Consider the following 22,102-nt stretch of genomic DNA (forward strand, 5'->3'; position numbering starts at 1 on the left):
TATTTAGGAGAAAAACTAATAGAATGTTAAAGATAATTTTAGAAAGACCAATTTTAAATGAATCATTCTAGTTCAATAATTTAGTAAAGCAAGTATTTTTACCTGTAAATAATCCAGAAAGCCCATTTTTAGCAACAATGTTCTTCATTATAACCCAAGTTGACATATTCAAAGGCACAGAAACTAAATAGAAAAAAATGCCGTTTTAAATCTCAATTTAATAATTTCCAGTAGAGATGAACGGAGGCTGGGTTATGTCAGTGTACACTGTGTGCATGTATGCAAATACCACACTGAACCGCATTCAACTGTATATAATAAAAACAATTATAGAAAATTAGCTTTCTATAATTTTATCCAATGGAGTAAGACATCAAAATTTAAATGAAATAAAATTTCTGACTGTAAACAGAAATTAGGAATGATTTAAGAAGCTAACCTATAAATACAAATAGTGTAAGTGAAAACATAATAACTACAGCAACCAAAAAAAGGGACATATACTTTAAACCAATTACAAAATATTTAAAGTAACATTCTAAAGAAAGTTGATGACAAGAACTTTATACTACAAATAGGCAACTTTTACTTCATGTTTCATATACATAAAGATAATAAGAAAGTAAAGGTAATAAAGTAATAATAAGGTAAAATAATAGGGTCAAATAAAGGTAATAAGACTCTTCTTACTTTATAAAGAAAGATGTTTTATTACTAAATATTTCAATACCAAAAAGTATAGAAAGAAAACATTTCTTGCCCATTCAAATATATTAAAGCATAGCCATTATAACCTTCAGATATGACTGAAGCCTCCCATATACATGCCCCCATCTTGTTTTCCCTTTCTCCTCACAGGTGACCATTCTGTCTTCTCATATATTTGTTTAAAATTGTACTCTGAACATATCTACTTAAACTTCCTATGTTTACTGTTGTACTGTGCATTTCCTCTTGCAGTGTGTTGCTGAAATGAGCTATGTTGGTGAGTGTAGCTCTGCTTTATTCTAATTGCTACTTGGCATTGCATTTCATATGTTATCATGACATACCTATTTTCTTGCTAAGAGACAGTTAGGTTGTATCTAACTTTTCTTTGTACATGTATGAAAGCTTCTCAAGGGGACATAAATAGTAATGAGTTTGAAAGCTTGAACATTTCTTGACACTGCCAGACTCTTTTTTTTTTGTTGGTCGTGGGGCTTGAACTCAGGGCCTGAGTGCTGTCCTTCAGTTCTTCAGCTCAAGACTAGCACTCTACCACTTGAGCCACAGCGACTTCTGGTGGTTTATCTCCAATAAACCACGGGTGGCGTGAGCCACCAGTGCCCGGCACTGCCAGACTTTTCTAGGGCATTTGTCTAAAATTCCTCAGTGATCCAATTCATAAAAATGTCTTCTTGTCATTCTTCATAACTACTAAGATTCAGGATTTATTTCATTTTATTTGATTTTTTGGCATTGGTACTGAGGCTTGAACTCAGGGTCAGGATTCAGTGCCTTAGACTTTTTACTCAAAGCTACATTCTGCCAGTTAGTCACAGCTAGCCTTTTTTTTTTTTTTTTGGGTCCGGTCGTGGGGCCTGAACTCTGGGCCTGGGCACTGTCCCTCAGCTCTTCAGCTGAAGGTTAGCGCTCTACCACTTGAGCCACAGTGCCACTTCCGGCTTTTTTCTTTTTGCTTATGTGGTGCTGAGGAATTGAACCCAGGGCCTCAGGCATGCAAGGCAAGCGCTCTACCACTGAGCCACCTTCCCAGCCCCCTAGCTTTTTTTTTTTTTGTGGTTAATTAGTGACAACAGTTTCAATGAGCTTTCCTGCTGAGGCTGGCTTTAAACTGTGATTCTCAGATATCAGTCTCTCGAGTATCTAGGAATACAGGCATGAGTCACCATAACAAGATTGAGGAATAGGAGTGTATGTGTGTGTGTGCATGCTGGTCCTGGGCTTGAACTTGGAGTTGTATCGTGTGTGTGTGTGTGTGTGTGTGTGTGTCTGTCTGTCTGTCTGTCTGTCTCCTGGGCTTGAACTTGGACCTGTAGAGAGAGAGAGAGAGAGAGAGAGAGAGAGAGAGAGAGAGAGAGAGAGAGAGAGAGTGTGTGTGTGTGTGTGTGTGTGTGTGTGTGTGTGTGTGTGTGTGTGTCTGTATGCTGGTCCTGGGCTTGAACTTGGGCCTATATCCTGTCCGAAAACTTTCTTCAAGGCTAGTGCTCTACCACTTGAGCCACAGATCCACCTCTGGCTTTTTGATTAATTGGAGAATAGTCTTATGGATTTGTCAGCAAGTCAGATCTCAGCCTCATGATTAGCTAGGATTACAGGTGTTAGCCACTAGAACCTGGCTAAACTGGAAGATTTTTTTAAACTTTTCTTAATTGTTATTCTAAAGGTGGATTACAATTATGTAAGTCAGGTACATTTCTTTTAGACAGTGTCACTCCTTTTCTTGTAACCTCCCAGTTTTTCCACCCCATCTCCACCCACAAGTTGTATAGTTCATTTTCAACACAGAGTCTGATGAGTACCACTGCTGCATTTGTTTACCCTTTCTCCTTCCATTTCTTTGTCTCTCCTTACCCTCCCAAAGACATACATATAAAATAACAAAGTAAGACAAAAAGAAGACAAAAACAGCAACAAATTTAAAAAAAACCTCATTTCCACTTCCTGGAGTTCATTTTGATAAATATTATTTTGTATGATCAGAGGTATATAGGCCTTGTGCCTTTGGTCAGGATGGAAGATATTTAAGTAAGTATATTTGCCAAATATAAACTATAACATTTTTCCCCTTTTTTTGTTTCTTCTTCTTTTTCTTTTCTTTTTTTTTTTTTTTTGGTGCCAGTCTTGGGGCTTGGACTCAGGGCCTGAGCATTGTCCCTGAGCCTCTTTGTGTTCAAGGCTAGCGCTCTACCCATTTGAGCCACAGCACCACTACTGGTTTTTTCTGAGTAGTTTATAAGAGGTAAAAGTCTCACAGGGACTTTCCTGCCCAGTCTGGCTTTGAACCATGATCCTCAGATCTCAGCCTCCTGAGTAGCTAAGATTACAGGTGTGAGCCACAGGCGCATGGCATAAATACAACCATTTTTCATTGGTTAACTTTGCTTCAAAAACAGTCTTAAAATGTTTAGAATGTTGACTGTGTTTGGAGAAAAATGAACATTTATCTATGGATTTATCTCTGGTGGATTTGCACCAAGTTGAAAAAGTTGAAGCCAGCTATGGTGGTACATACCTGTAATCTCAGTGGAAGCAGCAGGATCATGAATTTGAGGTCAGCCTTGGTTACAAAGTTAAAGGCCAGCTTAGAAAAAGTTGTGGGGAGGGGAGAGAGGGAGTCAGCAGAGAAAGTAGAAGAAAAATGAGGGAGGGGGTAACAATGTTCGACAAGAAATGTACTCATTACCTTAGTTATGTGAATGTAACCCCTCTGTACATCAACTTTACAACAAATAATTTTTTTAAAGTTGCAGCTCTTTATTTTCAGATGCACTCATCACTAGATTTAGTTAGTATATTGGGAATGATACCCATCAAGTTTTATGCATTCTGAAAATTTAGCACCTCAGTAACTCCAATGACTGTTTATCTCAGTGATTTTAGGTAAATAGTGGATCATTTTGAGTATTCATCAGAATCTACCTGCAACGATTCTTACTTTTCTCCCTCCACACCACCACTACCACCACCACCACCATCATGACCACTACTACAAAAAGTCACAATTTTAATGAACAAATTATGACAATTTACAAATGACAAATTACACCAAAGAAAACATTCTTACTGTATCAAAGAGCTTGCTTATTAACAAGGGAAATGAAAACAATTCTGATTACAAGGAGGAATGATACAAAATATTTTCAATGACAAAAGTAAGATGGCATGAGCAGCTACAAGGCTCATATCTGCAACCAGGTATAAGAAAGCCTTGATTATCTCCCTGGTTTTTATTAGTACCTAATAGTAGAGGAAGCTAGGTATTTGAAGGGCCAAAGACAAGGTTGGCAGCAGTTATCTCTCAGATTTTTTTCAGAGGCCTATAGTCAATTTTTCTTTCATATTACTTCTATTTAATTTTTTTGTAAAATACTGTCATACATAAGAATGAATTATTTACATATAATAGGCTATCAAATTAATATAACACAGTTTTGTAATGGATTATTTCTCATAGGTTGGAGATATAAGCAGATATAGATATAGATATATCTATGTACTTGCTTTTGAAACAAATCTTACCATATAGTCCAGGCTGGCCATGAAATAATCAAGATTTACCAAAAATTCTCAATCCTTCTGAGTGCTGGGATTACAGGCATGTACAACTATGCCCAGCTTGGCTATATATATATATTTTTGGGGGGGGGGGTCAGTCATGGGGCTTGAACTCTGGGCCTGAGCTCTATCCCTCAGCTCTTCAGCTCAAGGCTTGAGCCATAGTACCACTTTCGGTTTTCTGGTGGTTTACTGGAGATAAGAGTCTCACAGCCTTTCCTGCCTAGGCTACCTTTGAACCGTGATCCTCACATCTCAGCCTCTTGAGTAACTAGGATTTCAAGTGTGAGCCACTGGCGCCTGGCTTGGCTATACTTTTTATTTTATTGTAAAAATGCTGTACAGAGGGTTACAGTTACATGAGTAAGGTAATGAGTACATTCTTGTTGAGCATTACTACCCCCTCTTTGGCTATATACTTTTTAAAGAAGAATAAATGATGATATGGGAGAACCAGATAGAATAATATACTCTTGCAATAGAAGTTACAGAGAAGTTAGAAAGAAGTTAGAAAAAGATGAATAATCAGGTTAAAAAAAATTAAAGTTTTTCAATGCTTATAAACATGAAAAGCTAAACACTAGTCAAAGAAAAGGGAATATATATGCTTTCAAAAAATATTCCAGTGCTGGGAAGGTGGTTCAGTGGTAGTGCGCTTGCCTTGCATGCTTGAGGCCCTGGGTTTGATTCCTCAGCACCACATAAGCAGAAAAAAAAAAGCCGGAAGTGGTGCTGTGGCTCAAGTGGTACAGTGCTAGCCTTGAGCTGAAGAGCTGAGGGACAGCAACCAGGCCCACAGTTCAGGACCCACAACCAGACCCCCCCCCCCCAAAAAAAAAAAAGTATTCCAAAAGTTGGGTGCTAATGGCTCATTCCTGTAATCTAGGCTATTCAGGAGATTGAGTTCTGCGGATCCCAGTTCTAAACTAGCCCAGGCTGGAAAGTCACTAAGACTTATTAACCACCAAAAAGGTGCAAGTGCTTTATTATTGCTCAACTGGTAGAACACTAGCTTTGAACAAAAAAGTTCAAGGAAAGTACCTAGGTCCTAAGTTCAAGCTCCAGGATGGCAAAGGAAAGAAAGAAAGAAAAGGAAGAATGGAAGGAAAGAAAAGAAAGGAAGAAAGAAATTAAGGAAGAAAGAAGGGAAAAGAAAACAAGTTTTGATTTCTTATTTTGTTTGGATTTATGGCACTTTTATTTCTAGATATTTCACTGCACTAATACATGCTTTTTAGATTCATTAGAAATTAATATATAAGAGAAACAATCTGGTTCTTATTTCAGGTATTTCTGACTTAATATCTTAGAGAGAAAAAGAAAAATGCCTTAAACTTACTTTTATGACTTTCTGAAGTCCAAAGCTGTGTCTGTTTTTGTGTTTTCACCACATCAAATGGTAAAGTTACAATAGCTGCAAACTATCAGAAAGTAAAACTGATTAATTTACATCTACTTCTTAAGTTTTGCTAAAGTATTTTTAAATTCTAATTAGCACTATTTAAACAAGGATGATAACGAAAATCATAATAAACAAGTTCCAATCACTTTCAGGCACATTTAAAGAAAAGTTAAGGTTTACTAAAAGGAATCCTTACAAAGGATTTAGGTATGTCCTGTGTATTCCTCAAAAAAACCTGAATCCCTTACTTAATGGGATTATACAGCTAGGTATCATGGCAAAGCCTCAGATTTCTCTATTTCTGAATCACTATTCAGTTTCTGAAGCTCCTGTAGATTCCATTACTCCTTTACTTCACATGAAGCCATAACACATACTTTAATACAGAAATTCGCCAGTATGTAGCAAATATTTAAAAATTTCCAGCGAATGTTTTAAGAATGGAATTTTTAAAATAATCATGGTTATAACTGTAATGATGTAACAAATCCAGAAGTTATAACACATTTAAAATAAAACATAAAACACTAGACATATTGTAAATTATTTAGTGATTTAAGATTTTATGCTTAAATATGTTTTAAAGCAATACAACAGAAAAAGTACTCTCAATAAATATATGAAGTTTGATAGCATATTTTAATCTATTTTACTATGTAATTCCCATTTGCTGGAATATTAATAACAAAAGAATAAACTTACAGAACCAGACAATGCCCCTGAAGTAAAGCTGATCATAAATGTTGGTTCATATAAACCAGATTTCTCACATAACCACTTCTTTAAAATTTCATAGTTATACCAGTACATTGCTATAAAAACAGAGAATGAAATGAGCACATATTTAGAAATAAAGTATAAACTATAAAGAAAAGATTTATGAAACTATAAATCAAAAGAAAGGAAAAATTCTAATCTTGGTATACCTTGATTTCTGCTTAGACTGGATAATATGTAAAAATGTGGGGATGGAAATCCTCAATAATATTTAAGCAGTCTTATAAACAAAGCAAAACAGCACCAAAACCATTAATATATCAATAAGATAGGACAATAATTTAAAAACCAGACAAGGACAAAGAGAAAAAAGAAAAAGCATATATAAATTATATAAATATAATCGATGAATATAGGTATAAAAATCCTTTTCAAAAAAAGAGAAAAAATGGAAGTAAAAAGTGTTTTTCATACAAGATCACTCTTACTATTGTATGTTATCCCAGGAATGCAAAAATAATACAATAAAACACTACCAACCACACTGAAAAAAATCATATAAGAATGATGAAAAATCACTTGATAAAAATCTATCTTTGGTTCAACAAGAAATGTACTCATTACCTTACTTATGTAACTGTAACCCCTCTGTATATCACCTTTACAATAAAATAAAATGTTAAAAAAAAAATCTATCTTTGGGGCTGGGATATCTATCTTTGGTGTCTCAGTTGTAGAGTGCTTGCTTAAGCATGAGTATTGGGTTCGATTCCGCAACACCACATAAGCAGAAAAGCCCAAGTGGCACTGTGCCTCAAGTGGTAGAGCATTTGCCTTGAGCTGAAGAGCTGAGGAACAGCACCCAGGCCCAGAGTTCAGGTCCCACAATGGACAAAAAACAAAAACAAAACTATAATTTCTATTTAAAGCAAATAAATAAAGTTCTTTGAAAAATCTAAAGATAAGTCAGGCGCCAGTGACTCACATCTGTAATCCTAGCTATTCAGCAGGCTGCGATCAGAGGATCATGGTTCAAAGCCAGACCAGGCAAGAAAGTCCATGAGACATCTCCAGTTAACCACCAGAAAACTGGAAGTTGTGCTGTGGCTCAAGTGGTAGAGCACTAGCCTGGAGCTGAAGAACTGAGGGACAGAGCCCAGGCCCAGGGTTCAGGCCCCACGACCGCCCCCCCCCAAAAAAAATCTAAAGATATAAGGGAACATCTTTAACTTGATACGGGGTATGAATCAAAAGTCTGTGGTAAAAATAATTAGCAATGCTAAAACGACAGAACTATTTCCTTAAACTGAGCAAAATAAAATGACAGGGATACCTGATATATTTAGACAATATGTAAGTAGAAACCCAAGTGGTATTTAGACAAATAAGAATTTGTAACAGTACCTTAAAGGTAGATGGATATAAACTAAAAAGTAATTTATTTTATTTTACTTTATTTTTTTGTCGGTCGTGGGTCTTGAACTCTAGGCCTGAGTGCTATCCATCAGCTCTTCAGCTCAAGGCAGACACTCTACTATTTGAGCCACAGAACCACTTCCAGTTTTCTGAGTGGTTTATTGGAGATGGACTTTCCTGCCAGACTGGCTTTGAACTGTGATCTCAATGTCCTGAGTAGTTATGACTACAGGCGTTAGCCACCAGTGCCTAGCAAAAAATAAAAATTTTTACCAGCTACAAAGTTTTACAACATGTAACTTTAAAAAGTAGAGTTACAACAATGGCTATGTGGCACAAGGCCAAATAAAATAGCTACCAACAGCTGAGGGATGAGTATTACCTATAAGTTATATCTACAAAGCATCATACATTCTTCATTAGGACAAAGTTAAATATTTTAAAATCTTTAAAAGATTAATAACATAAACATTCCTAGAAATGAAAAATGAGGTAATATCAAGATTTTTATAAAGCTACAGTAATTTAGGAGAAATATGCACACATACTTGGACAAATTAACCAATGAAACAAATCCAGGAATCCATGAAAATTTGATCTGGCAGAGATGACATTAAATATCTCAGCAGCAACTCTAGTTACTCAATAAAGGATGTTGAGTTCAGAAGCTACCATGGGCTATCCATAGACTGAAAATCAATTATAAGTAACTGAATGGCTAATGAAACAGTGCCCAATCTTACTGGTAATCAGGAAAATGTAAATTAACATGAAATACTACTTTCAATTTCTAAGCTGTTAAAAGGTATGAAAGGTATGAAAGTACAAGAGATGCAATACATCTCTTTTAGATATACAAATTTATCTAGTTACTTTAGAAGAGTTCACTATTTCCTAACAAAATGTATATATATACATATGAAATGTGTCTATGGTATTTGTATAAACCATTAAATTCAATAGGTAAAACTATTTCATAGAAACATAAACTAAGTATTTTTGTAGTACTACTATTCCCTTATAAATAAGATTAAAAATGAATAAAACACAGTTACATATAAAAACAAGAAAAAATCTTAGGAAAACTTGGAGTAAAGAAAGATATTTTTTTTCTCTTTTGTGGGTGGCACTGGGTTTGAACTCAGGGCCTGACAGTTGCTAGGAAGGTAGTCTACTGCTTGAACTATACTTTCAGCCCTTTTGGTTTGAGCTACATTTTGAATAGCACTTTTGCCTGGATAAACCTGGACTACAATCCTTCTACTTATGCTCCCTACAATAGCTGGGATGAAGGTATATACCACTATGCCCAGTTATTGGCTGAGATGGAAGTCTTATGACATTTCTGCCGAACTGTAATATCCTGATCTCTATTTTCCTCCAAGCAGCTAGGATTATAGGACCAAAAAACTGGCACCTGCACAACAAGAATTTTAAGACTCAATAACAGACAAAAACAATTCACTGTTTAGCAAAAATTCATTGAAAAACAACAATCAACTAGAAATGTGTGGTCAGATGAGAAAATAACTTACCTTTATAAAGGTAAAAAGTAGATTGGTAAGATAAAGATACCTCAAATTTAGTAAATATGAATAACACAAATCCTACCTGAGAAAGGCACATCTCTAAGAATAGTAGGCGCCCAGCCCTTCCAGAGGGAAACCCAACCATCTTCAGATACTTTCTGGCTGATAAATTGACGTAGTTCCTTGTAAGAAAACTTCTTGGACTGCATCTTGGTTCTAATCAATTCTAATGGACTTATCACACTTACTGCACCAACTAATACAAATAAGAGAAAAAAAACTATGTAGTATGCAATTCTAAATGCACAAATATTTAATATGTTTTTATGACATTTAATCTTTGATTCTAAAATATCTGTAAACTTGACACCAAATGTCTAATTATATTAACCCACTTGAAACCAGAAAATGATGTATGAAAACAGAAACATTTATCAAGGGAAAAAATACCTGTATCAACACTTTCAAGATAGATAAAGTTACAGTCAACTATGTTATCACCAATTCTGGTTAAGACCCCCAAATAACATCACTCATATTTCACAAAGAAAAACATTTTTTTTCTTAACAGAAGCAAATCTCATTCTCCAAGCACAGAGTCAGTCCTCAACTTTATAAGGAAAATGATTCAAGACATTGGCCTAAATCATGTCTAAATTCAGATGATTCCTTAGAAATTTAAATGAATAAGACACAATTTTAGCATTACTCTAAAAAATGTCCAAGCTTTAAGCAACATGGGCTAACTGCATCCCATACTGGTGACAACCTCCATTACCATGTGACTTCTAGAGTCTAGACAATAACAAGCCAGCACAAAACAGAATACAAAGTATATTTTATATTTTACCAGCATGCTGTACATTGTACAAATTCTTTAAGAAGGTCAAATTTTAAAGATATTCTAAACAAAAACCAAAATGAAAATAAAAGCTTATTACTTACATCTGGCCAGAATTCCAGCAACAATTGGTATTCGAGTTTCATTTTCTCCTAATTTAGATCTCAGAAGAGCAGTTAATTGATCATAGCAGGTAAAATAGACAACTGTGGCAGGAACTGCCATCACTCTGTTAAAAGCACACAAAGAAATTTGTTCAGACTTTTCAAAAATTCTCAAAAAGGACTCAAAGGCATGGTTCAAGTGACAAAGTATTTACTTAACAATTATGAGGCCCTATGTTGAATCCCCAGTATTGGGGTGGGAGTTAGAGAGGACTTAACAAATACTATTATACTGAAATATTATAGCCAGGTAAAATGACTCAAGCCTGTAATCCTGGCTACCTGTGAAACAGAAATGGGAAATGATGGCTCAAGGCCAGTCAGAATATTCAATTATGAAAGACTTCATGGCATTCAATGACTAGGTATTATGTACCTTTGCCCCACCTACAGGGAAGGCATAAAGGCTGGTGCATGCCTGTCTTCCCCAGACCACAGGAAGGCACAAGAAGGATGATCACACTTCAGATTAGCCAGGGCATAAAATAAAGGCCTATCTAAAAAAATAGCCAGAGAAGGCAGAAGGATAAAGGATAAAGGAGGCTGAATACCCTTGATACAGATTGTTTCTATGAAAATAAAATAAGGAAATCTGTTAGGAATGCTATTGGGGGAGGAGAAGTCTGATAGAGGGAGTAAGATTGGAATACAGTGTGAAAATGTGTGGAGAGGTAACGATGAAATCCTTCCTCTTGTATAACAAATATAAACTAATGAGCAAAAAGGGCTGGAGGCAACCATCCCCCACAAAATTCAATATTAGGAGCTACAAGAAAATAATAAATTAAAAATCCCATCAGTCCATGATTTATCTGTTTATTTAACAACTATATATTACTTAGTAAACAGTTTAAAAATATATAAAAGGCATATGCCCTCCAAAATTTTAAATGATTCTCATGAAGATAAATTACAATATGATATACAGCATTAACTATCATGTAACCAAGCTCAGATCATTTAAAGAGCATAATCCCAAGTCATAAATAGGAAATGATTATTAGGCATCGTTTACAATTTCATGACTTTGTTTCTGGTCTTCCAGATCTGCCTTTTTAATTAATGTTGACCATTATAATATTTTAAATATATTTTAATATAATACATTATATTATATATGACATTTTAAAAGGTTCAGGAACAAGTATAAAGCCATACGGATCATCTATCATACATGCTTACTTTCTGGGAGCTAGAAGTTTTATTAATCAGAGCTTATCACACAAATGAAATGTTCCTTCATAACCAATGTCCAATAAAATTTGGCAAACTCAACTGGGTTTACTAAGGCAAAAATGCTGCACATTATATCTAGTCAGATAGAAAACTAATTTGCAATGCCCTAAGAGATGACTTTGGAAGTCCACAGACTGGTCAATTCCCAATGTCCCTTTTTCCTTACCCATTTTGCTTTTAGCTGTAATGAACCATATCCATGAGCACAGCCCTCCTGAGGGTCTGAGTCCTCCAAGTACATCACAATGTTTCAGGAAGAGCACAAATATTTAAAATGAAGACTTTGTCTAACCATGCTGATTACAACCATCACTTATAGAAAAAGTATTTGATTTCAACTTACAGAGTAGGAGGAAGACCACTCCACAGGGATTTAATGCCTTCATTTCGAATGATTTTTACAAAGGCATCCTATAATAGAAAAGCACATTGCTATATATAAAAAAAGTCAAAATTATCCCTAAACTTGATATATATATATATATATATATATAATATATTATGATAACTGATGATTCTTTTATGCATTGATTTCTAAAATAAAAGCTTCTTGGATTTAAGTATGTTTATTCTTTTTTTTTCTTAAAAAAGACAATTTTAACGTAAATAAAATGAACACCTGTGGAAAATACTTTTTACAGAATACTGTCTCTATTACTTGGCTCTGGATTGTACTACTTAGTGCTACTTCAACGCTTTTTCACTTCTATAAGTTTCTTTTTAACTGGCACACAGATGTACAAGGGTAGTTTCATTGTGGTATTTCTACACATACATACAACATAGTCCAATCATTCTCACTCCTTCCATCACTTTTTTTTTGAGGTGGTACTGGGGCTTGAACTCGGGACTCATCTCAAAAATAAATAAGACAGATAACAAGTATTAATGACAATATGAACAGATAGGAGTCCTCATAAATTTCTGCTGGGAATAAAATGGTATAGTCATGCTGGAAAATAGGAGGGCACTTTCTCCAAAGTATAAATTTAGTGGTATGATGTGATCCGCCAATCCCAATTCCAGATAGTCAAGAAAAATTATTTGGGACTAAGAAGAAATAAAATATGACATGCTATGATATTAATGAGCCATAAAACACTGTGTTATTTACAAAGCTCATCACAAAGGATGGCATGTTGTCCTAGGAAAAGTGAAACATAGTAAGCTTAAAGTTTTAAGACAATAACTGCTCTACTCTAGCCAAATGCTCTTGAGGCTTACTTTATCATAAAAAGATGCAAATATTTACAAGAATTTTTGTTCCAAAAAGCTAAAAACTGAAAACAGCCTTGAAAGCAAACTGTTGCACATGTACACCATGGAATACTAATAAGCAATAAAGAGGAACATGATTGACACATGTAACAACCTGGAAAATCATTTTAAGTTAAAAATGCCTATAATCCTTTGACTTGGGAGGATATAATATGTGTTTGTGGTATGTGTAGTATGTGGCGTGTGTGAGGTGTGGTGTGGTGTGGTGTGTGTCTGTATAGAGAAAGAGTTAGTTCTATGGCAGCTTATACTACAATAAGAAACTTAAAAAGAAAGCAAATAACAAAAAAGAGCTGGGTGTGGTGGCTCTGACCTGTAATCCTACTTGGAATCAGAAACTGGGAATGTAGATATACTTAAAGACAGTTGGGTAAAAAGGTAGCAAGACCCCATTCTCAACATATATGCCAAGTATAGGTGACTGCAATCCCAGGAAACTGGGAGGCATAGTAGGAAGACTATGCTCTAGAGTGGTCCTGGCAAAAGGCAAGGCCCTCTATCTAAAAACTTTTAAAACCTTGAAAAGCCAAAGGAACTGGAGGTTCTCAAGCAGTAGAGTGCTTGCCGAGCTATTGCAAGGCTCTGATTTCAAATCTCAGTTATACGCCCCCACCACCACCTCCCAAAAAAGCCAAATCCCTAAAAGTTAGACATATTATGATTCCACACATCTAGTGCTTTTGAAATGACAAAATTTTATAAATTGAGAACAGATTAGTAATTGCCAGAGGTAAGTAAGAGCAGAGCATAGGTTGTAGCTAGCTCTAAAAGGGGAACAGGCACAATCACTGTAATGATAGAATAAATTTTTAAGTTAACATTAATACCTCAGTTGTGACCTTCCCTACTACTGTAAGGTGTTATTACCACTGGATAAAACTGGAAAGAACAGAGATGAGATTTGTTTGTACCATTCTCTTAATATTACATGCGATCTACAATTATCTCAAAATAAAAATACCTAATTTTATAAAACTACACCCTCTTTTATTTCTCCATAAAAAGCATAAACCAAGAAAAGATATCAAAGAGCTAAGAGGAAATAAATACTTCATTTTTTCTGACTTAACATGATGGACTTCTTTACTTCCCTATGATTGGAAGCGTAAAAATAGAAAACATACAGGATTCTAAACAATATAATCTCCTTACCAATGTTCCCCGGAAGTTTCCTGGCTTCTCGTACCATGCTTTGCTGCCTGCCTCTTCACAGATACACATGTGATCCATGAGTCCATTACTGTACATAAAGCATTTTCCTGACAAAGGAGTCCAGCAGTCAGTAATTACCTCACATAATTAATAGTTTTATAGACAAATAAAAAAAGAATAATGGGGAGACTAGAAAACTATGGAAAGATAAATTACCTTGAAAAAGTAAAGTAACTCCATTCAAGAATGAATCCATTTTGCTTAATGATATGGCAATGGGTTCTAAACTCACTTGTGAAAAGTCATGGAATAAATTAGTCATAAATTTTTATTTTGTCAGAAATGTACACAGAAATAAATTATGTTATTCACGGGAAGAAACAAGACAAAGGAAGAAAGGCTTGATTTAGAAAGAGAATATGGATGCATACCTCTTTTACTTAAAAGTATGCATGAGAAATTTAGATATAAATGGATTAGAGAGAATAATTGTATTCCTCAATGTAAATAATGCTATACTCTGGCTCTTCCTCTATGTCTGTACTGCCTAGTCTAGCCATTGGTAACTTCCTACAACTTTCACTAATACCAAATTATTTACTAGGTCCACTGTTTTTGCCAAAATTGTGTTTTGTTTATGCAGTTTTCTGAGTACTATAATGTGTAAGTCTAAATATCCCCTTTTGCTTTTGGATTTCATTGTTTGATGGAGTTACTGGAGTTTGAAGTCAAGGGTTTAAATTCAAATTGGTAGGCAAGCTCTCTATTGAAAGAGCTACAACTACAGCCCTTTTGAACATTGGACCTTTTGAAAGAGGGTCTTGCTTTTTTCTCAGGTGTAAGCTCAGACCTTGATCCTCCTATTTTATGCTTTCTATATGCCCAGTTCTTCCATAGAGATGGAGTTTTGAAAAATATTTTTGTCCAGGCTTGCCTGGAACCTTGATCTTGCTGATCTCAACCTCCTGCATAGCTGGAACAACAGAGGTACTTACTGAATTCAATGACTGGTTGAGAAGGGATCTCATGAACTCTTTGTCTGAGCTAAACTCAAACTTCAATCCTCCCAATCTCAGTCTCTCAAATACCTAGGATTACAAGCATGAGTCACTGAACCTAGCTTCAAGACTTTCTTTAGTGTGTAAGAAATTACATTTCAGTTGTTTCTAATTATTCATCTATCCTTTTATTTATCTGAAAAAATGAGCTGTTCATTACATTCCATTTCTATGCCATCAACACAATTTTCTCACAGTCCAGTCTATCCTCTGCTATTTGTTTTTTGCTAGTCCAGGGGCTTGAACTCAGGGCCTGAGCACTGTCCCTGAGCTTCTTTTTGTTCAAGGCTAGTGCTCTACCACTTGAGCCACAGCTCCACTTCCAGCTTTTTCTGTGTATGTGGCCCTGAGGAATCAAACCCAGGGTGTCATACATACTAGGCAAGCACTGTACCTCTAAGCCACATTCCCAGCCCTATCATCTACTATTTAATACTTTTTTGGTTTGGTTTGGTTTTCATGTTTTAAGCTCAGGGCTGTGTGCCTACAAAGCAAGTTCTCTACTACTAAGCTACATCCCCAGCCTCCCAAGTATGTTAAAAATAGATTGACCATGAAACTGGTATTCTTGCTCAACTTAAGAAACATATAATTACTTCTATCAAATTCCACAAGAACTCCTGTCTAGCAATTAACCAGGCTGCCTAATTACGAATTTCCAATAACTGGATTTAAGCAACAGTTAATTGTTAGAAATGTCAGAGAATGGATGGAAGACTTAGACAAAAGAGGAAGTTAAGATTCTAAGGTGTCTTACAAGTACAATTCTGATCTTACTTGAGAGGTATACACACACATATATAGTATATACAATCTGCAGCTTTACTTAATAGGTCTTAAGAATGGTAGATATAATAGGTATGTGTGTACATATGTATGTTTGTGTATCTGCCTACACTCATAAAATGGTGAGCAAACATTTCTGCATTGGACATCCATTTTAATAAATTATCAAAAGTAGTATGAGTCAAATCAAAATGACTGTAGACACGTTTATAGATCTAACATAACATTTTCAGGGTAAGTAACACACATACCTTTGGGAAAGGGGTTTCTCTGAGCTTGGAGTCGAATTTTAACTACATCCAGTGGTGTCACTATGAATACATAAGTTTCAATTAACAAATGATATGTTTAAATTTTATAGAAATTTCCCAGAAAACATAAAACACAAATTCATACCCTTCCTCACTGTTTTGTAATGCTCATATAAAACTATGGAAGTCTGGAAGTGTCACTGTGGCTCAAGTGGTAGAACACTAGCCTTGAGCTCAAAGAGCTGGGAGACAGCACTCAGGCCCAGAGTTCAAGACTCATGACCAACAAAGCAAAACAAAACAAAAACTATGGAAGTAGTCTTGAAAATACTTACCCACTAAACTATATTCCTAGCTCTTCAATATAACTTTCTAACATTTTTGCCCTTAAGTCTTGCTTAAAGAGGACTAGTGCAAAGAAATAGTGCAGTTAATTCCCTCACAGGTATAGTCATTTATAATATAGCTACAACCACATTCCACTAGCATTAATACTAAACTACTTATACCTACTAGTTAGAAGAATAGTCTCCAAAAGCAAGGAATGAAAGTTTCAAAAGTCTATTTAAAGATTTCACAATAAGTTTGTATCACAAGTAATTAGTAATCGATATTAGTCTTCCTAATCTGTTAAATTAACCTATATCAACAAAAGCTGTAGGAAATGAAAACTTGAGTAAGCTAGTCAGATTATTATAGAATTAGGTTATATCATTTGGCAACAGCATGGCAAATCACACCATTTTAATTTGCATGCTTTATTTTATCTAAGAAGGAAAAAAATGCCACATGTTAATTCCAAGAAAACGTTGCCCTATCTGAAGTCACATTACATAGTCCCAAATTGTAATCTGAAGATGCATTATAAAATAATGTACTTTATTTGTTCTAAGCATTCATCTACTTAATTAAAAAACCTAACCAACTTAAAATAATTACAATGCTAAATTGTTACCTATACCATTTGACTATGTCTATAAGAAACTCACAATAAGAAATAGAAAAACAAGTTGGGTATTGCTGGTTTATGCCTATAATCCTAGCTATTCAGAGGCTGAGCTTTGGAGGATTATGGTTCAAAGCCAGACCAGAAAGAAAAGATCAGAAGACTCTACCCCAAATTAACTAGTGAAAAGGCAGGCTTGAGGTGTGGCTCCAGTGGTAGAGCTCTAACTGTAAGTAACCACATTGAGTAAGAATATGAGATACTAATTTCAAGATCTCAAATTGGCAAAACAATAACAACAACAAAAATGTGATCAAAAGAAATTTTCAAAATTCACCGAAATACAATGTTAGATTCTGTTTATTTGGTGGCTAACATAAATTGCCTAGATTGTTTTATTCAATATGCAAACATTTTACCTAATTGCTTTTTATTTAAAGAGGTAAGACATAAAAATCTGATGGTGGTGGGGCTCTCAAAAAAATCTTTCAATTTCTGATTTAATGAAAAGTTCATAGAGAAGTATATGCTGTCCTCAAGTACATTCACCATTAGAGTGCCAAAGCAAGGACCAAATTCAAGGCTCTTGATTTTCTCTGTCCAGACTTCCTTTGATATTATCAGACTGATAAGGAGTATTAGCATCATTTATGATCAGTAATAACTATTTCAAAGACAGTCAAACTCTAATGGATGCATTGATTCATTCAATATTGTACAGTCTACACTGGTGATATAATTTTACCCATTAGTGATGTCAATATTGCTCCAGTACAAGAGGCCAGCATTTGCTGTAGAGGTGTCACTTTGACTATCGGTGGGTCTTCTGTTTCAGTAACCATATTTTTAACTAATTAGAGAAAAATCTGTTAAAGAAAAGCAAAGAATGAAAAAGTTTAACAATAAGTGACTTCAAAATTGACTGGTAATGTTACACTTTTAAAATAATAACCCAAGAGGGGTACTGGTGGCTATCCCTGAAATTCTAGCTACTGAGGAGGCTGAGTTCTAAGGACTGGTTTGAACCCAGCCCAGGAAGAAAAGTCTATGAAACTCTTATTTCTAATGAACTACCAAAAATCCAGGAGTGGAGCTGTGGCTTAAATGGCAGAGTCTTGAGCAAGAAAGCCCAGGTACAGCACCAAAGCCCTGGGATCAGCATAACAATAGTAATAATAATACCCAGAAGCTGAGACTATAGCTTAGTGGTAGAGAGTTTGCTTACTTTAGCATGTGTAACACCTTAAGTCTGAATTCCTATCATTGAAAAAAAAATTTATATCAGAACACATGTTTTTGAGCTTTATTAAAATTAAATATGTAAGTTCTGTATAAATAGGTATAACTGTCACTAACAGAATATGTTCTCTGATCTTAAAATGGCCACTGTGTATCAGCTAAACTCTTAAGTGCAGCATCACTTTTTTTTTTTTTTTTTTTTTGGTCAGTTGTGGGGCCTGAACTCTAGGCCTGGGCGCTGTCCCTCAGCTCTTCAGCTCAAGGCTAGTGCTCTACCACTTGAGCCACAGCGCCACTTTTGGCTTTTTTCTGCTTATGTAGTGCTGAGGAATCAAACCCAAGGCCTCATGCATGTAAAGCAAGTACTCTACCACTGAGCCACCTTCCCAGTCCTGCACATCACATTTTAAAGACAGCTAAGAGAGAGTTATGGAAATAGACTCTGACCTAGTGACAGTAAAAGAAGTTGACCAACAAAAAGTTACAGAATCTGTAAATTTACAGTGTTAATTTTGTCTCATAAACACTATTCAGATGCCTTAATCTAATCCTGAATATCATTAAATACTGTACTATCTTTATTAAATACCAAAAGTAATTGCATGGGTATAAAACAAAATGTTTAGCTTTGATGAGAAGCAGCTTTCAAAAATTATTTTGGAAAAGCAATATATACTGTATTTTAAAGTCAGGTAGCATGAGGAGTAAAAAAAGTTGCTTACACTTACTAATTAAAAATAGTCAGTGAAGCCGGGCGCCGGTGGCTCACGCCTGTAATCCTAGCTACTCAGGAGGCTGAGATCTGAGGATCGCGGTTCAAAGCCAGCCCGGGCAGGAGAGACCGTGAGATTCCTATCTCCAATAAACCACCAGAAAACCGGAAGTGGCGCTGTAGCTCAAGTGGTAGAGCGCTCGCCTTGAGCTGAAGAGCTGAGGGACAGCGCCCAGGCCCAGAGTTCAAGCCCCACGACCGACAAAAAAAAAAAAAAAAAAATAGTCAGTGAGTCGGGGCATGGAAGTACACACATTTTATAATCCTAAGCACCCAGAAAGCAGAGGCAGAAGGATCAGGCGTTCCAAGCCAGCCTGGGATACACACATCTTGAAAATCAAAACACAAAATCCCAGCTGGGTACCTGTATAATCTTAGCTACTCAGAAGACTGACATGTGAAGACTGTGTTTCAAAGCCAGCCTGCGCAGGAAAATCCAATGTTCTGTTATCTCCAGTTAATTAGCCACCAAAAAGCCAAGAAGTAGAGCTGTGGCTCTAGTGGTAGAATGTTAGCCATGAGCAAAACAAGCTCAGGAACAGTGCCTAGGCCAGCAAGCCTCAGGACTGGCACAAGATTAAGAAAATAAACTTGATACAAATTGCCCAAATCCTTTCTAGAAAGGACAGACCAATTTACACTTCCACTAGCAATATATGATTTCCTATTGATCCACAAAGTCAAACCCCACAGTCACATTATGTCTTTTTTTTTCTTTGAGGTATTCAAAATTAGATCCCATTTATCAAGCTTCTTTGCTCTAAATACAAGTATTCTCTCACAGTACAATGAGCAAATTTAAGAAAGTTAATTTTGACATAATCCAGTGTTATCAGGTGTATCAATTTCTTATAAAAACCATGATACTTTGGTACTTTTTTATGAAGAGAAAACTACAATATTCAACATCTGCTATCTTAAATGTTACTCTTTTTAAATTAAAAAAAATTTAATTAAAATTTTTTCCCTACATATATATATATATATATATATATATATATAATATATATCCCAATCAATCTCCCCTCATTTTCCAACAAGACCTTAAAAGCACTTTTTTTTTTTTTTTAGATTTCCTTACCTATCTCCCTGGTTTAAGTCTTTTCCTCAATTCTATGCTCCAATATTTCACCGTTTGTAACATCAGAAGCTGAAAACCTGTAGTAAAAAACAAGAATCTTGTAGAGTATACAAACTATAAGACATCAGTCAACAATTATTTATTAAATGTTTTCTATTAAGTTAGCGTCTTTTTTTTAGACATAAAGTCTGTAGCCTAAGCTGGTCTCAAATTTGTGATCTTCGTGCCTCAGTCTCCTGAGCTCTGGAATTATAGAAGTATCCCCCTATACCAGCTCTATTAAATGCTTTAAGAAATATGAGGACCCTTCACAAATGCAAGCATTAAAGTTATGAAATCATTTCCATTAACACTTCCTGTTATCCAAGTTAGTACATTCATCTTTAAAAATAAACATCTCTAGAACCAAAACAGTGCTCAACCTTTGCACCACTCATAGTAGAACAATTATATGCAAACTGCTCTACAGAAAATCTCTAGAATATTTTCATCTATCATGTCTTGTTTATACCTGGGCTGGGGTGTAGCTCACTAACTGGTCCTGAGTTCAATCCCTAGGATCAAAAAGGAAAAGAAAAAGAAAAACCCAACCTCTATACCTATTAAACAGCAACTTCAAGTTTCCCTTCCCACCCAGCCCTTGACAACCAATTCTAATTTCTGCTTTTGTGAGTTTTAGTACATTAAATACCTCCTAACTGGAATCATATATCAATCAGTAGGTGTCCTTTTACAACTGGCTTACTTCATTTAGTATGTTACTATCTTCATTTAGTATGTTGCTTACTTCATTTAGTATATCATCAGTCTAAGCATAGGTAATAATCCATTTGTTTATGTATAAATATGAATATAAATTTTAAGGACATGTAGAGTATTTCTGCCTCTTGGCAACTGTATATAATAAATGTGTAAATGTAAACATTTTTTGAGGCCCTGATTTCAGTTTTGAGTAAGTATTCAGAGGTGGAACTGTGGGATATACAGCTGTGCTATTTTTATCCTTCGGAAGAACTTCAATACAGTTTGCCTTAAGGCTATACCATTTTACATTCCCACCAACTGCACACAAGAATTCCAATTTCTCCATGCAGTTTTAGTCAACTTGGAATCTGTGACCAAATACCAGAGAAACAATTTACAAAAAGGAAAGGTTTATTTTTGGCTCACAGTTTCAGAGATTTCAGTTCATGGTCAATTGATTATGATGCTCCCCAATAGCCCAGGACTGGGCTTCAGTCTGTGGAATACTAATGGGAGATGGTAGAACCTTTAAAAAATGGGAGATCTTGATTTATTGGAGGCATGCCTTTTAAGGGTATATAGCTGCTTCCCCATCTGTCATGTCCTGGCCACAAGGTGACTGGTTTTGCTATGGGTAGCCATGATGTGTTGATATGCTGCCACAGGCCCCTAAGCAACCAGTCAATCTAATCATGAACTAAAACCTCCAAAACTTGGAGTTAAATTTTTTTTTCCAAGTTCATTGTCTCAACAGAAAGCTGACTAGCAGAGTACTGGTGCCAAGAAGGGAGTTTCGACATTGCTGTGACTATCCCTAAAGATGTGGAAGAACCTTCAGAGTTGGTTTGCAAGGTGAGATTTGAAAGACTTGGATAACTGAATAGAAAAAAACCTAGATATGATATAGGCAGAGCTTAATGGGGGTGATTCTGGTAAAGTCTCAGAAGATCAAAATGCTGACCAAAAATGGACAGTTAAGTCTCATATGGAAATAAAGGTCTGCTCATATTATATACTATGATAAATAATTCTATTCAAGACTGACCTATGTTCTGCTCAAAGGTGATGGACTTGCTTACCAGGAGAAGAAATTTCAAGGCAGCAAATCATTCAGGAAGTGGCTTGGGTATTAGTGGCTGCTTTTAGTCAGATTTACAGTGATAATCAGAAACAAAAAGGAGCAGAGCAGACATTTAAATTCACAGCTTG

At 35.5% G+C, this 22,102-nt stretch overlaps 1 protein-coding gene across 5 annotated transcripts in view; it reads right to left on the reverse strand.

Moving 5' to 3' along the window:
- Slc25a40 (solute carrier family 25 member 40) overlaps positions 1-22,102 on the reverse strand; it is a 40,122-nt gene that overhangs the window by 14,451 nt on the left and 3,569 nt on the right. For 2 of the 5 annotated variants that reach the window (XR_011366909.1, XM_069996404.1), the window contains exons 2-11: positions 20,150-20,226; positions 17,803-17,923; positions 16,112-16,171; positions 14,017-14,123; positions 11,930-11,997; positions 10,291-10,415; positions 9,428-9,601; positions 6,386-6,495; positions 5,621-5,702; positions 103-183 (exon numbers count right to left, since the gene is read on the reverse strand). Coding sequence is in view for 4 of the 5 variants with exons in the window: in XM_069996404.1 (XP_069852505.1) it covers positions 103-183; positions 5,621-5,702; positions 6,386-6,495; positions 9,428-9,601; positions 10,291-10,415; positions 11,930-11,997; positions 14,017-14,123; positions 16,112-16,171; positions 17,803-17,899 (904 nt within the window). In the remaining variant the exon portion in view is untranslated. The other 3 variants (XM_069996403.1, XM_069996405.1, XM_069996406.1) reach the window with 3 other exon arrangements.

Source organism: Dipodomys merriami, unplaced genomic scaffold (genome assembly GCF_024711535.1).
Source record: "Dipodomys merriami isolate MVZ:Mamm:240054 unplaced genomic scaffold, mDipMer1.0.p SCAF_5, whole genome shotgun sequence".
NCBI lineage: Eukaryota > Metazoa > Chordata > Mammalia > Rodentia > Heteromyidae > Dipodomys > Dipodomys merriami.